Consider the following 16,641-nt stretch of genomic DNA (forward strand, 5'->3'; position numbering starts at 1 on the left):
TACAATTATTTACTCACACCAATAACCAAATTAATACACAAACATAATATACCATGACATCTATTACCAATATAAAAATTATTTACTCACAGATGTTCCATCGATAAAAATAAAGATAGCAAAATATTATTGATCTCTGTATTTATTACCAATATAAAAATGGTGTTTGCTACGGTACGATGATAAATTCATACGTATCGATACATTTAAAATATGGACAAATAATAACAAACCACATAGAATTTATTTTCCACATCAACATTTAATTTTTGTTTTTTTAAATATATATTATATCACTATTTTTACTAATACACCCATTTAATTAAATAAAAATAAAAAAATATTTTTTATTTAATTTTATAAAAAATTTTAAACATCCTTCTTTTATTTGATTAGACAAAAATATCCTTTTAAATTAACGAAATTTTAGAATTCAATTAATCCGAATTTTATAGTTTCAAATAATTTAAACAACAAAACAAAAACATATTAAAAAAACAAAAAATCAAAATTTCATCTTTTCCAATTTCTCTAATTATTCATGCCCCCTCTAAGCAAAACATATCAAAGAAACAAAAAATCGATCGTTTTTCATCTTCTCCAATTACCCCTCCAAAGCAAAGCAGTGAAAATCCCAAACTAAAACCCTAAGTTCTTTGCCGCCGCCGTCCCAAATCAAGTGGAGGGTTGGGTTCCTCCGGAGGCACGCTAACGCTTGTTTCTTCCTTCTGGGGTTGATGTAAGATTCAATATACCATCTTTGGTGAGAAACAAATTAGAACTACAATCATCAACGGAACATGGTTACATGACAAAAATAAAAGAACTCAAAATTCTTATAATAATGATTCTGTAGTTCATCCACCTCATTATTGATTAATGGATGGATGGATTCAAACATGTGAAAGCCAGAAAAGCAAAATAAAATTGGAACTCAAAATCAAACAAATGAAACGAACTCAATGGCACAGATAGCAAGCAAATTAAAAGAAATTTCATATACAAAACAACCAAATTAAAGCATTCGTAGCTTAATATATATGATCTTACACCTATCTACAGCCAGATAGGGAGCCAAATCTTTCCTTGGATTTTGAGCGTTTGATTCTGACAGAAGATGAGTGTAGAAGTTGTGGAACTGGAACATTAAACTCATTGTGCATGTCTATGAAGAACTTATCAACAATGTCCAAATAAACAGAACTTATCAACAATCTCAACAACAATGATTGTATGCAGACAAAAGCTTAGACCAATTATTTTCTCCAACTTCAGCGACGGCACTTCCATCAACCCCAGAAGGAAGAAACGAAGCGTTAGCATGCCTCCGGAGGAACCCAACCCTCCACTTGATTTGGGACGGCAGCGGCGAAGAACTTAGGGTTTTGGTTTGGGATTTTCACTGCTTTGCTTTAGAGGGGTAATTGGAGAAGACGAACAACGATTGATTTTTTATTTCTTTGATATGTTTTGCTTAGAGGGGAGTACGAATGATTAGAGAAATTGGAAAAGATGAAGAAATTTTGATTTTTTGTTTTTTTAATATGTTTTTGTTTTGTTGTTTAAATTATTTGAAACTATAAAATTAGGATTAATTGAATTCTAAAATTTCGTTAATTTAAAAGGATATTTTTGTCTAATCAAATAAAAGAAGAATGTTTAAGATTTTTTATAAAATTAAATAAAAAATATTTTTTATTTTTATTTAATTAAAGGGGTATATTAGTAAAAATAGTGATATAATATATATTTAAAAAAACAAAAATTAAATGTTGATGTGGAAAATTAAATATCGGTACGTATAAATTTATTATCGTACCGTAGCAAACACCTATAAAAATATACTAAAGTTTTTAGATCAGACAAACTTTCTCCTTTAAAATAATAATTCAACAAATAAATTATAAATGTCACTAATGGTTAACATACTTCAATTGCACGAAATAACTCATCTATAGAAACATTCTGCAGTTGCGGCGACATCGGGTCTTGCGCAGAGGTTGCACTCGTTGCAACAAATTTCACACCATTTATACGTATAAAAGGGCCAGCTTCAAACCTGCAACCAAATATTAGCAACATTAACTAGAAATATACGTAAAATAAATATTGAAATCGATGAAAAGTAAATTTATTTACTTAGAATTTGTGACCGAATCAGGTGCAACTGCAGTGACATCCTCTGTAATGGCCATTGAAATTGTAAAACGTACTGCCGACAAGGTTAGGTTGGTTGACAACAAAAAGGGTTTACAACTAGCTGACCGTTATGGATTTTATAAAGGAACAATTACAAGAAATAGATCGAGTGAAATTAATTGAGGTATTCCGAGATTTTATCACTCATCAAAAATAGGAAAAAGAATGTGGTAATAAAGTCATTCAGTACACATTTAATTCAATGTCAAATATAGAAACTTGCTATCACATTCATGAGCATTCAATTTTTGAAAAATACTTGGACGATACTCTAAATGTCAAATTTTATATTTTAAATTTTAATATATCAAATTTCAATTTTCAAATTTAGAAAAATGAAATAAAAAAACAGGGTGATTACAGAGATTGCAGTGCACTGTACTCTATTAGCTGCTAAAACCACTTCATTTTAAAGAGAGAAGTAGTCTCAACAGCCCGATGTAGTCTCTAGATGAAGTCTCTGAATCTAACAAGCTCGTTCAAGAACTCCATGGTGCTATGTCTTGTTAAGCTTTCTTGAGTTACTTTCTTTCTCTCCATTGAAGATATGTTGAATTTTGTCATTGTTTAGTGGCACTCCCTTCTTTTTCTACATTATCACAATTTGAAAATTACTTGTTATTCTTTTTCAATTAATGAATAACTTTTTATCTAATAAAAAAATTATTAGATAACAATGTAACCATTACATTGTTAGCTAACAATAAAAAAATATAACAATAATATAAACAGACCTTATTCTACTATAATAATAGTTTGAATAGTATATCTTATGAATATTATAACTTCTCTTTTTTACTTTAATCTCAAATATAAATTTAACTCACATATATAAAAACTATTTTACTCTACTATAAATATAAAACTACTTTAGCACCTTTATTCTGACGAGTTTAGCTAACTCATAAGTTTGATTTAATGGAACTGCATCTGTGAGCTCCTTTGAACTAAACTCATTAATAGTTCAAGAAATTGGATCCATATATTAATGAGTGAAACTTGAATAAAGGCTGATTTAATTTGTTGGCTCATAACTTGACTTAATGTATATATGTATGTATATTACTTATTTAAACTAATATATGCTATCTTCATCATATTTGAGGCATTTCGTAAGTTTAAACCAACTCTAGATTTTTTTTATAAGATAAATTTAAAAATAATCAGGATATTTCTAGGGCTTTTCATGAAGACATGAATTAACTATTAAAATCAACCAAGTTACCATATAAGAGAACACCCTTCACTTATAAATAAGAAAGTTTCATTATTCTCATTAATGAACTCTTTATTATACAAGCACATGTTATATTTATCACAACTACCTCAAGAGGCATTCAAATGTTTAATACAATTTTTTCACTCAATTCTAGTAAAACCACATTTTCTTTATCGTTTTTCTAGTGCTAACATTATTTTTCATGTGGTATGAGCATATTTTGATCTAAAAATAGTCTTCCTAAGATTCTCTTTGCTTTATATTTTCCATTAGTTTCATAATCATTTTACCATAAGTGTACAAACAAAATAAATGAGTGAATACAAGTTATTCGATGCATAAAATAGAACAATATATGCCATACTTGAGATTAAACAGAATAAAAATTGACATGATACTAAATGATCTATATATTTATTCCTGTTAAGTAAGTTCAATTATTATCATTAAGTAACTTTTTTTAAAGAACTGAGTATTCTCATGAATGTATTTTTAACACCAATTAGCTATTAAAAAAAATATTCATCAACAATCCTTCACTCACTCCCTCTAATTAACAAAGTTCAATTATGTCCTCATCCATAAGTTTCAACAAATATATTGCATTAAGAATGCAAGATTATTTACTGATCTTTCTTGTTCCATGGCTAGATTTATTCTATTAGCTTATAGTTGGTCTCATGCATGTCTTTTCATTGATCTTTTGTGTAGCAAACCATCAAATTCAAACTTCTAAGCATATAATGTTATGAAACCAAACCGTCACATCTATAGATCTGTTGATGACGAAGGTTCAAAAATTAAAGAAATTACAATAAAATAAATTTGAGTAAAATATCGTTTTGTCCTTAACGTTTGGGGTAAGTTCCAGCCTAAAGTTGTCCCTAACGTTTCAATCGTCTTATTTAAGTCCCTAACGTTTCAAAATTGACTCAATGTTGTCATGTCGTTAGGGATCCGTTAATAGAATTGACGGCGGGACAAAATTGAGATGATTTTGAAACATTAGGGACTTAAATAGGACGAAAATGTTAGGGATAAAAACGATACATAAAAATAAATTTTAATTTAATTTTATCTTTCAATAATATTAATTTTTTACTGTACATAGTATTCAATTATTTTTTAATTACATTTAAATAAATTACACTTAATCACATTACTTTCATTTTAAATAAATTTATTTTTTTATAATTTTAAAGAATTTTGATACATTAGAGACAAAAGGTATTATTTATATTTTATTGTATATATATTATTATTATTTTTTTCTGCAAGTTTATATACTAGTCATTCTACAAACATTTCATGATAACTAAAAATATTTAAGAGTAAAATTATAAAAAAATTAATTTATTTAAAATAAAAGTAATATGATTAAGTGTAATTTACTTAGATGTGATTAAAAAATAATTAAATACTACGTATAGTAAAAAATTGATATTATTGAAGGATAAAATTAAAATTTATTTGTATGTATCATTTTTATCCCCAATATTTTCGTCCTATTTAAGTCCTTAAAGTTTTAAAATCGTCTCAATTTTGTCCCGCCGTCAATTCTGTTAACAAATCCCTAACGGTAGGACAACATTGAGTCAGTTTCGAAATGTTAGGGACTTAAATAGGATGATTGAAATGTTAGGGACAACTTTGGGACTTACCCCAAACGTTGGGGGACAAAAATGATACTTTTCTCAATAAATTTTGTTGCTATTCTAAAAAATGAAAATAAAAACGTTGTAAAGAAAAAAAAAGAAAAAAATGGAAACCTTGTTTGGGGAAGTGAGGAACGACTTTGATGGCTTGAGAAATAGCTAGAAATCTTGGGTCTCCTTTGAGGCCATAAACTTCCGCGAAGATTTTTTTTCATTTCATTTCTTTTGTTCCTTCTTTTCTGATTTTCTGTCTCAAGTGTGAAGTATGTGTCTCTGTGTATGTATGTGTGGCAACTTCGATGAAAAAGACCTCCTCCTCGAAGAACACCACACGACGTCGATGACCAAAAAGACGAGAAGAACACAAATTTTAGAGGCGGGGTGGGCAGGGGTGCAGAATAGTCTCGAACCAGACTCTGACAGTTGCATGTGTTCATGGGTAGTCTTGACCAGACCTTGGCAGTTGCTGCTAGCATCGGTTTTCATTGCAGTGGTGAAGAAGAAGAAGAAGAGAAAAAAGAAGAGGCCCCATCTGCAAAACAAATAATAAGAGGAAGAAGAAGGGAATTATTTGTAAAAACATTAAATATTAGGGAGCATTTAATAAAATATAAATTTGTATTTAATCTACACCGTTAGATATAATACTAAAATAATCTAACGGTTTAAATTAAAAGTCAGACTAAGGGACTAACGTTAGTCCCAAAGATAGTTGGGACCAACAAATCAGCCACCATATTCTTTGATTACTTTAACAATCTGGTTCATCTTATATATCAGTTATGGAATTACCGTAGCTTTTATCACATTAGTGTCGTGACTGAACCACGATAATTACCATAGTAATATACTTAATGACATAAATCAAATTTGGATGAGTAATATGGAAATTACATGCCAAGTGATCTCGTGCATGTCTATTTCCAACTGGTCCAACTTTAAAACTTTATTGAGATCAAACACAAAAAAATATTACAAAATAAACATTGCACATAACATGAAATAAATCATCAATTTAATTCTGCAGAAAGATAATTCAATATTTGTCATAGGATGTATAGCATAAAATAATCTCCCACTAAACCAAGGCATTACACATATTGTCACCCACCCGAGCAGTGTGCTCATGAAAGACTTTAGAGGTCAATCCCTTAGTTAATGGGTCTGCTAGCATATACTCTATTCCTATATATTCTATAGAAATCTGTTTTTCTTGAACTTTCTCCTTGACAACTAAGAACTTGATGTCTATATGCTTTGATTTCGTCGAGCTCTTATTGTTATTGGAGTATAGTACTGCTGACTTATTGTCACAAAATTTCTTCAATGGTCTTTCAGCATCATCTATTATATGAAGTTCAGTAACAAAGTTTTGCAACCATATGCCATGTTTGGATGTCTCAAAGTAAGAAACATACCCTGCCTCCATTATTAAAGAAGCTAAAAGTGTCTGTTTGTTAGACTTTCATGCAATAGCTCCTCCAGCCAACATGAAGACAAAGCCTGAAGTAGAGCATCTACTATATTGGCATCCCACAAAATCAGAATCAGAGTATCTAATGATCTCCAGGTTTTTTTATCTCCGATAAGTAAGCATGTAATCATTTGTTCTCTTCAAATAACACATTACGCGTTTAACAGCTATCCAGTGATCCATACTAAGATTGCTCAAGTATCTACCCAACACTCTCACTATGAATGATATATCGGGATGTGTGCAGACTTGAGCATATATTAAGCTCTCTAGTGCTGATACATAACGTTTATCATACATTGTTGTTCTCTCAAGATCATTTTTGAGGCATTACTTGAGATTGAACTCGTCTCCTTTAGCTATGGGTGTGTCCATTAGTCTACAACTTTCCATGTCATTTCTACTTAAATTTTTTTTTGATATAGTTCTTTTGTCACAATCCAAGAATACCTTGAGAGCGATCTCTTAGTATCTCGATTCCTAATACAAAAGAGGCATCTTCAAGATCTTTCATTTCGAATTTGTTTGATAGAAATTTTTTAGTTTCATGCAATAAGCCTATATCATTACTGACAAGTAGAAAGTCATCAACATATAAGACTAAAAATATGTATTTACTCCTACTGAACTTACGGTATACACATTCATTTGTAATATTTACCTCAGCCATATGAGGTAATTAATTGATGAAACTTGTGATACCATTGACGGAAAGCTTGTTTGAGATTATAAATAGATTTCTTTAACTTACAAACCACAGATTTTGAATCGTCTGATACAAAATTTTCTGGTTGTACTATATACATCATTTTATCAATGTCACAATTGAGAAATGTTGTCTTCACATCCATCTGATGTAGCTCCAAGTTAAAATGAGCTACTAGTGCCATTATGGTTCTAAAAGAGTCTTTTGATGATAACGGAAAGAAAGTCTCTTTATAGTCTATGCCTTCCTTTTGAGTAAAGCATTTAGCGACTAGACAAGCTTTATATCTCTTAACATTACCGTTAAAATCCCTTTTGGTTTTAAATATTCATTTACAACCAATTGGTTTCACACCTTCAGGTAATTCCACGAGATCCCAAACATCATTATCTTTCGTAGACTTTGTCTCTTCTTTCATGGCATCAATCTATTTTTTAGAGTTAGAGCTTTGCATGATTTGGTGAAAGTTGATTGGATCATTTTCTATTAAATCAATGCCATCCTCGTGTTCTTAGAGATAGACTACATATTCAGTTGAAATCGTACTTCTCCTTTCTCTATTGGATCTCCTTAATGGCACTTCTTGAGATTCTTGAGCTTGTTGTATGGGTTGAGGTTGAGGATGATTCTTATTATTCTCCTATACTATAGCAGCATCTTGAGCAACAACAATATTCTTATTATGCTCTTGTATTGTAACTGGATCTACAGTAGGATTCTCATTGTGCTTTTGTACTATAACTGTATCTTGAACAATAATATATATGAAAATATGATCATTATCAGTTATAGAATCCTCATCAAAAGCAACATTCCTAATATTACCTTCCCCAAACTCAACATCCTCAAAAAATCTTGCATTTTTCATTACAAAATAGACCTTGATGCAGGATCGTAAAACTTGTACCCCTGTGATCGCTCAGTGTAACCAACAAAGTAGCAACTAATTATTCTTGAACCCAATTTTCTTCCATGTGGCCTATAAGGTCGCGCCTCAACTGGACATCCCCAAATGTGCAAATGCTTTATATTGGGCCTTTTCTCAATCCAAATTTCATAAGAGGTGTTGTTAACTGCTTTGTTTGTCACCCTATTAAGGATGTACACTGTGGTCATTAAGGCTTCTCTCTCCACAGTGATTCAGGTAAGGAAGAATGACTAATCATACTTCTCACCATGTCATTAAGAGCTCAGTTCCTTTGCTATTCATACTAGGTTTTCCTGGTATGGTATGTTACGGAACAAAACCACACTCCTCTAGGAAAAGCGCAAATAGCCCGGGATGTTGCTTACTGAACTGTCATATCTTTCATAGTATTCACCACCACGATTAGATTTGACAGCTTTAATTTTCTTTCCAAGTTGAAGTTGAAAGACTTAAAAACATCCAAGACTTGAGACTTTTCATGAATTAAATATAGATACCCATGACAAAAGTAATCATCTATGAATGTAATAAAATACTGTTGTCCATTCCAAGAGACAGTAGAAAATGGATCACATATATCGGTATGTATCAGTTCTAAGACATCTTTAGCTCTCTCGACATCTTATTTTCTTTCGTTTGTCCTTTTTCCCTTTATGCACTCAATGCAGACTTCAAAATCTGCCAAATTTAGGAGTCCAAAAATTTCATCTAATACAAGCCTCTGAATTCTCTGTTTAGAGATATGACATAGGCGTTTGTGCCATAATGATGTCAAATTCTCATTTAGTTTTCGTTTTATACTTGTTTGTAGTATTCATTATTATAGGAATTCAAATCAAGTCTATATATTTTAATCTGCCAAACGACTAGAGCAAATATTATTCGAATTATTAAAGAGACTGACTTTATTGTTTCTGAACGAACAAAAATAACATGATTTGTCCAAATAAGAAACAGAAACTAAATTTCTTCTAAATGACGGTACATAAAATGTCTCAAATAAATCAAAGTAAAATCCACTCGTGGAACATAATCTAAAGGTTCCTATAACTTCGACTGCAACTATATTGCCGTCTGCCACATAGATGTATCTTTCAGCATCACTTGGTGGTCGGTTCCACAGGCAATCCTGCATAGTAATACGTACATGTGTAGTAGTAGTAGAATCTACCCACCAAGTATCAATAGATGCATAACTTAAATTAGTTTCAAAACAAACGAAAGTAAGAATTATACCATTCTTTCCACGCCAAGTGCATTATTTGGTATAATCTTTCTTCATGTGTCCCACCTTCCTACAGAAGAAACAGATTGAAGTTTGATCCTGTTTCTTAGCCTTTTTCTGCTGAGAAGGTACATCCGCAGTAGTATCACGCTTTCTTTTATATTGAGAAGAGTGAAACTGTATGAGAACTTCCAGTCTTATTTCATTGTAACCTCTCTTCTTCTTGCACACAGCAAGATATAAGCTTATTTAGGGATTAGGTGTCCTTTAGAGTGTTATAACTCATTTTAAAGTGTGCAGGAAGAGAGTTAAAATAAAATGCACGAGTAAATCCTCGGACAACTCTAACTTTTGTGCTTTTAATCTGGAAGGAAGATGAGACATTTCCATGATATTCTCCCTTATGTTCCTTTTACCTTTATACCTCATGGAGACAAGTTTGCTCAAAAGGTTACTTGCCTTTGCCTTTTCATTCTTAGCAAAAAAATTTTCACATCTATTAAGAATATTTTGGCATCTTTCTCCTCAGTAATTGAGCCCTAAAACGCCTCAAGAATTGAGCATTTCATAATCACGATACTCATTCAATTGGATCTCTCCCATTTCTCTATTTTAACCACATTAGAATTTTCTGGAGTGGAAGTGGGTTTCTCCTCTCGAAGAACTATATCCAGATCTATACAACTAAGGACAATCTCCATGGTATCCTTCTAAACTTTAAAATTTGTACCATTTAATATAGGAATACTGCTAACTTGTGCAGAAATTTTGGTAGCTGAATCCATAGTAACTGAATTAGAACAAAAATATGCAATAAATATTAGTTAAATAATGGAAAAAAAAGTTCATATTGAGATATTTAGAACAAAATTAATTTTCAATATTTGGAGAAAAAAATTAATTATAAATGATACTCTCATTGTAATAATCGAATATTTTCAAAAATTTTATGTCACAGATTAAACCTTTCTTTGAACCGACTAAATGCATACATGAAAACCTAAACTTCGTAACCTATTCATTACCGCATATATTTTCTATTAATTGGTCAAATCAATAATCTTCGTTTGAGCCGATTATTGACCACATAATTAATAAAAAATAAACAAAAGTGTATAATGCTTGTTATTTGGCCAAACAGTAAACTTTCTTTGGAATCATGAACAGTAGTCCACAATCAAAGGCGTTAGAGCAATGATAATTAGCAATAATTATCAGCATTTAACTGAGTACCAGTTATCTCCTCAGATCTCTTCTTTTATTTCCTTTATATTGTTTCACATGATCACACTCATTACCTTCAATTCTGCTGAATTATCCTTATCATGAGTGAAAAGTTCTTGTGATTAAAAGCTTATATTTACTTGTTAACAAAGGCATAAAATAACTACCAATAATCCTTGCATGTACAATCACCATTTTTGAAACAATGAAACCTACTCCGATCACGCACCACAATTTCTTTCTTTTCAATGGCAGATAGTATTTTAAAAGCAGCATGACAATCCTCACACACACGAAGATTCTTCATAATCCTAATAGGCATTCCAGGTTTTGTGTTCATCAACCCATACACAAGTGCCAGTTTTTCGCTATGGCGAAACAGGAACTTCTCCTTTTCTTTATCTTCCACATCAAGAAGCACAACTGAAGTATTTGGCACATACCCTTCTTCCTTCATCTTCACTAATAATTTTTCCCACCTCTCAAATATCTCATCACATTCAGGATGAGACTCATCCCCGGCTACAAACTCATGAACTGTTCCATCTATTGTGATTGAACTGCATCCAGGCGTTTTCTTCACCCCTCTGTTCTTCATCAACTTCCTGATTTTCGTTACTTGTTCCCATTTTCCCACCTCTGCATAATCATTAAGTGGATCCAATTCCGAAATATGTTTCATAGCTTTCTCAGCCAATTCGATGTTCTTATGAAGCCTGCAACCACCAAGCAGAGCCCCTCAAATGACCCCATTTGGCAACATAGGCATGTTTATGATAACCTCATGAGCCTCTTTCAATAGTCCTGCGCGACTCAGGAGATCAACCAAGCAACCATAATGCTCAATCCTAGGCACTATTCCATATGCTCTGGTCATGGTGGCGAAAAACTCTCGACCCTTTTCGACCAATCCCATGTGGCTACAAGCATGGAGGAGCCCAATGAATGTCACATGATTTGGTTCCACACCTGATCCAATCATCTCATCATACAATTCTAGAGCCTTCTCTCCATAACCGTGCATCGCAAACCCTGCTATCATGCTCGACCACGATACAACAGTTCTTCGTTCTCTCATGGCTTCAAAAACTCTGTAACCCTCTTCCAAGCATCCGCACTTCACATACATATCAATCAGTGTGTTACAAACATGTACATTCCCATGAAACCCACTCCGATCTGCGAACTGGTGAACACTCTTGCCAAGCTCCAAGTCACCCAAATCAGCACAAGCCGCTAAAACTGCCACCACGGTCACCTCATTTGGCATCAAACCTTCCCTCTCCATCTCCAAGAACAACCCTACAGCTTCCTCCGACTTCCCACACCGGACAAACCCCGAAATCATGGACGTCCATGTCTTCACATTCCTCTCCGGCATCACACAAAACAAACCATAAGCGACACGGAAGTCACCCGCCTTAACCAACTGACTTATCATTATGTTCCAAGTAACAACATCTCGCTGAGGCATTTTATCGAACATAAGGCGCGCATCACTCATCTCCCCGCAAACTGCATACAAATGCATAATCATATTTTGCAAAACCAAATTAGCTGTTAACCCAAGCTTCACCGCGAAGGCATGAATGATTCTCCCAGTTTGAATGTCGGAAACACGAGTACAGGCTTTGAGAACGAAGGAACACATGAAGTGGTCAGGGATTGGAGTACCCATTTGGCGGAGGCGACGGAAGAGAGTGATGGCGTCGTGAGGGGACTCCCCTTCGGCAAAATGTTTGAGGCAGAAGTTCCATGGAAAGAGTTCTTGGGAGTTTGGTGAGAGGTGGAGGATTTTGTGAGCATAAGAAAAATGGTTGGTGAGGGCGCAGATGAGAACGACGCGAGTGAGAGGGAGAGAGTGATGGCTTTGGGTTTTGACGAGAAGTGCGTGTATTTGTTTGAGTTCGAGTACGGTGTTGAAGTTAGTGGCGTTGACGGTGGACGGCGGTGGGTCAAGTACTTTCTGGTGGTGGTGGGAAGGCGTGGAGCAGAACATCATCTCTTTCTTTCTCTGAATTCAAGCCTATGCTGCATTTGATTTGATAGGCGTTTTTTTAAACAAGTCTTTACAATTGCACATTCATCTTCTTCTTGCGCAAATTTTTCTTTCTTTTTTTTTTTTTTGTTTCTTGTCTTCTCTTTCTCCTTCTTCAATTATTACTGTACGTTTTCACTGCACCTTCTTCTTCTTGCTGCACATTCTTCTTCTTCTTCCTTTCTTTCGTTTCTTATCTCCTCTTTCTCCTTCTTCAACCGTTATTGTACGTTTTCACTGCACATTATTCTTTTTCTTGCTGCACATTTTTTTTCTTTTCTTTCATTTTTTGCCTTCTCTTTCTCCTTCTTTATTTACGTGATTTTCTCTCTATTATCTTTTTTAGTTATTCTCGATTTCCATTGTTTTTTGACATCAAGCTCTGAAATCGTTTTTGAAGAAGAAGAAGTAGAAGATGAAAAGGAGAAAGAGAAAGAGTTCTGAATTATGCATAATGTGTACTTCAAAGAATTTTGGGTGTATTTCTTAAATTATTTAGGTGTAGTTTTTGTAATCCTTTGGGTGTATTTCTATAATCGTTTGGGTGAATTTCTGTAACCGTTTGGGTGTATTTCTGTAATCGTTTGAGTGTATTTCTTTAATCGTTTGGGTGTATTTTTGAAGTTCCATTATTTTTAAATTTGGCAAGAAACTTGTTTTCATAGAGGAAGAAGAAGAGTCGTTTATAATGCATGGTAAGTAGCGCGCTTTGGAATCAGGAAGTGGTTGAATAACGTGCGTTTATCTACTTTTGAATGTGGGAGTGTAATGCGTGTTTTTTGTTGAAATTATACCAACTTATAAGACTTTAAGTCAAAAAGACTTGTATATATAGCAAGCCTCTCGATTTAATTACTATTTTTTTCAAAAAAAAATATTATTTTTGTCATAATTTAGTTGTTTAAAGACTAATGATCAAATTGACCTTGAAAGAAAGATGCTGACTTTATTATTTTTTTATTTTAAATTTCATTGAATAATTAATAAAAAATCAATTCAATTTACAATAAAGTTAGGGATTCCAGCGTTTTTTAAATCAATTTTTTATTTTTATTAGTAAATTTTAGAAAATTAGATTTAATTATGTTTGTATAATTTTTTGGAGTATTTGAGAATATTTTAGATGGTTTTGAAACATTTTAAAATGTCCTAAAAGGTTCTAGAAAATTCTAAAAGATTATGGAGTATTCTAGAAGAGTGTGGATGTATACAAAATTTTTAAAAAGTTGTTGTATGATAGATATTTGTAATAAAAGTTTTAGATGATTAATCTAGATCGTAGATTAGAATTAATCATAACTATCTATTAAAGAGGTGGATGACTATAAATAGGGAGTGACAGTTAAAATTTGAGAGTGTGTGAGTCATTTGTAACAAACACTTGAGTAACAAAGTGTTCTTTCTACCAAAGCTTCCTTTCTCTTGTTTTCTTAACTTTCTTTCTAAGTATTGAGGGTTAAGCTAAGTGGCTAACTTGGTCTTAACTGAAGAGGTTGAGTAAGTTTTTGGTATTAGAGCAAGATTCGAGAGGAAGCATAAGTGGGAAAGGGATGCTATAATTATTAAAATCTAATAAATAAAATAAAATTTCAAAATTTATATAACCATCATCGCATACATAACATAAATTAAAGTAAAAATTTAAATATAATACAATATTATTAATTATTTACTAATTATTTTACATATATTATATATTATATATTAAAATTAGGGAAAAAGACATATAGGTCTCTGACTTTTTAAATTTTTGACAAATACATTCCTGACAAAATTTAAATACAAAAAAGTCCCCGACTTTAACAAACGGAGGACAATTTAGTCCTTCTGTCTATTTTTCTCTCATACACCAAACGGAACTGGCTGACGTGGCTGTGTCCAAGTGTCTGTTACGGTACCACGCTGGAAGGAAAATAAAGTTCAAAGGACAAATAAGTCATTGACGTCATTTTACAAATAAAGTTCGAAGGACAAATAGGTAATTGAGAATTTTTTTTTTCAAAATTAATAAACTCCTTTCCTAAATTTTCTCATCTACCTCTCTCCATTTTTATATTTCTCTCTACTATTTTTACTCTATATATAATTATATTTTATATTAGTAATTTGACAAATCAAAATATGTCATTTGATATTTTTTTACAATTAAAATATTTTAAATGTAAAAGTATACAAATTAAATTATTTTAAATTTTAGATAACAAATGTTAAAATTAATTATTAATAAAAAATTAGACTTTTTCATATAAAAATAATAACTAAAAATCTTATTATTTAATTTTTTATCTACGGATATCTTAGTCTTCTTAGTCAGAAACTTTTGTCAACTTACGAATTTTTTGTAAAAGTAGTTTGATTTTATAAATCTTTTGTGTCATGCATAATTTATACTGTTAGAACAAAGTGAACTATAATTTAAAAAAAATATTCTCGTAATGTTATTATGGATAAAAATACTAGTTCTAATATAATACACAAATACACTAATGCTAACTTAATACATGAATGATGCACAAATGAACTAATGCTAACTTGATGCATAAATGAACTGATGCTAACTAATGCCACTGGTATGATGAAAACTGAACTAATGCAATTTAACAAATTCTAATATAATACACAAATGCACTAAAACTGAACTAATGCAATTTAAGAAAAAAAAGTAGAAATAGAACAAGCCCCATTTCTGTAATTTTAATATAAATAATTTAAATTGCAGAATACAACAAGTTAACTAGATTTCAAAATACAAGCATAATTTTATAAACTAAATTCTCATAATAGAAGCATAATGAAAAAAAATTCTCAAGGACCTATTTGTCCTTCGAATTTTATTTGCAAAATGACGTCAAGAACTTATTTGTCCTTCGAACTTTATTCTCCTTCCAGCGTGGCACCGTAACGGACACCTGGACACTGTTTCAGCCACGTCAGCCAGTTCCGTTTGGTGTATGAGAGGCAAATAGATGAGAGGACTAAATTGTCCTCCGTTTATTAAAGTCATGGACTTTTTTGTATTTAACCCGACCCCGCCCCGCCCCTTCCAAGAATCCGCCCCACTAAAAATCCGCCCCGAGCGGATAGGGGCGGGGTGGGTACCCGTGTGTGTTCGGGTGGTATTGCCATCTCTATCTTCAAGTGAGTCTAAAGGTAAAGAATTTTCGGTATTCTCTTCGATTTGGAGCATTTTTTTTAAAGTATCCAGTTCTCCTAACACGTGAGTCTCAAAGATTTCTTTATCATGTTATCCTTTGGAAGAGCTCATCCATAAAGGATAGAACATTCTCCAACATAAAAACTCTCTCTTCTAAGAAATTAGAGTCCTTACCTCTAGGTTCACTTGAAAAACGGATCTTCTTACCTCCCCATTGAAAAGGAATAGCATCCCTTCCCCTTTGAGACTCAACATACTCCATGGTTACACTAGAAGTCATACCCACAAACCACTTGTGCTCCCTCTCAAACCTTTCTCTGATGCCAAATTGTCACGACTTTAAACATACTCAAATGCTACCGTACCGGTACTCAAACTTACTCAACCTCTTGAGCTAAAACCAAGTCAGTCTAACTCTCAATACTTAGCAAGAAAGCTAAAAACACAAGAGAAATGAAACTTTGGTGGAAAGAACACTTTATTACTCAAGTGTTTGTTACACATGACTCACACACTCTCAAACTCTAACCCCCCTATTTATAGTCATCCATTTTCTCAATGGATGATTATGATTAAATCTAATCAACGGTTTAGATTAATCATCTAGAACCTTCATTACAAATATCTATCATACCACAAATTTTTAAATATTTTTAAATTATTTCATACTACTATTTATACTTCTATATATATCCACACTCTTCTAGAATACTCCATGATCTTTCAGAGTCTTCTAGAACCTTCTAAAATATTCCGAGACCTTCTAGACATTCTAGAACATTTTAAAATTATCTAGAATATTCTCAAACACTCCAAAAA

At 32.2% G+C, this 16,641-nt stretch overlaps 2 protein-coding genes across 2 annotated transcripts; both read right to left on the reverse strand.

Moving 5' to 3' along the window:
* Nucleotides 1-10,793: 10,793 nt before the first annotated feature.
* LOC110274860 (pentatricopeptide repeat-containing protein At5g66520-like) lies at nt 10,794-11,312 on the reverse strand. The gene has a single exon (XM_021130203.1). The coding sequence runs from the start codon at nt 11,310-11,312 to the stop codon at nt 10,794-10,796; it is 519 nt and encodes a 172-aa protein (XP_020985862.1).
* Nucleotides 11,313-11,369: 57 nt separating this feature from the next.
* Nucleotides 11,370-12,632, reverse strand: LOC107462564 (pentatricopeptide repeat-containing protein At1g74630-like). Its single transcript, XM_016081173.2, has one exon. The coding sequence runs from the start codon at nt 12,630-12,632 to the stop codon at nt 11,370-11,372; it is 1,263 nt and encodes a 420-aa protein (XP_015936659.1).
* Nucleotides 12,633-16,641: the final 4,009 nt, after the last annotated feature.

This window comes from Arachis duranensis, chromosome 8, assembly GCF_000817695.3.
Source record: "Arachis duranensis cultivar V14167 chromosome 8, aradu.V14167.gnm2.J7QH, whole genome shotgun sequence".
NCBI classification, from domain to species: Eukaryota; Viridiplantae; Streptophyta; class Magnoliopsida; order Fabales; family Fabaceae; genus Arachis; species Arachis duranensis.

Bases quoted from the DNA above. Each gene is read 5' to 3' on its own strand.
- LOC110274860 (XM_021130203.1), bottom strand. From the start codon at position 11,312: ATGAAACATATTTCGGAATTGGATCCACTTAATGATTATGCAGAGGTG.
- LOC107462564 (XM_016081173.2), bottom strand. From the start codon at position 12,632: ATGATGTTCTGCTCCACGCCTTCCCACCACCACCAGAAAGTACTTGAC.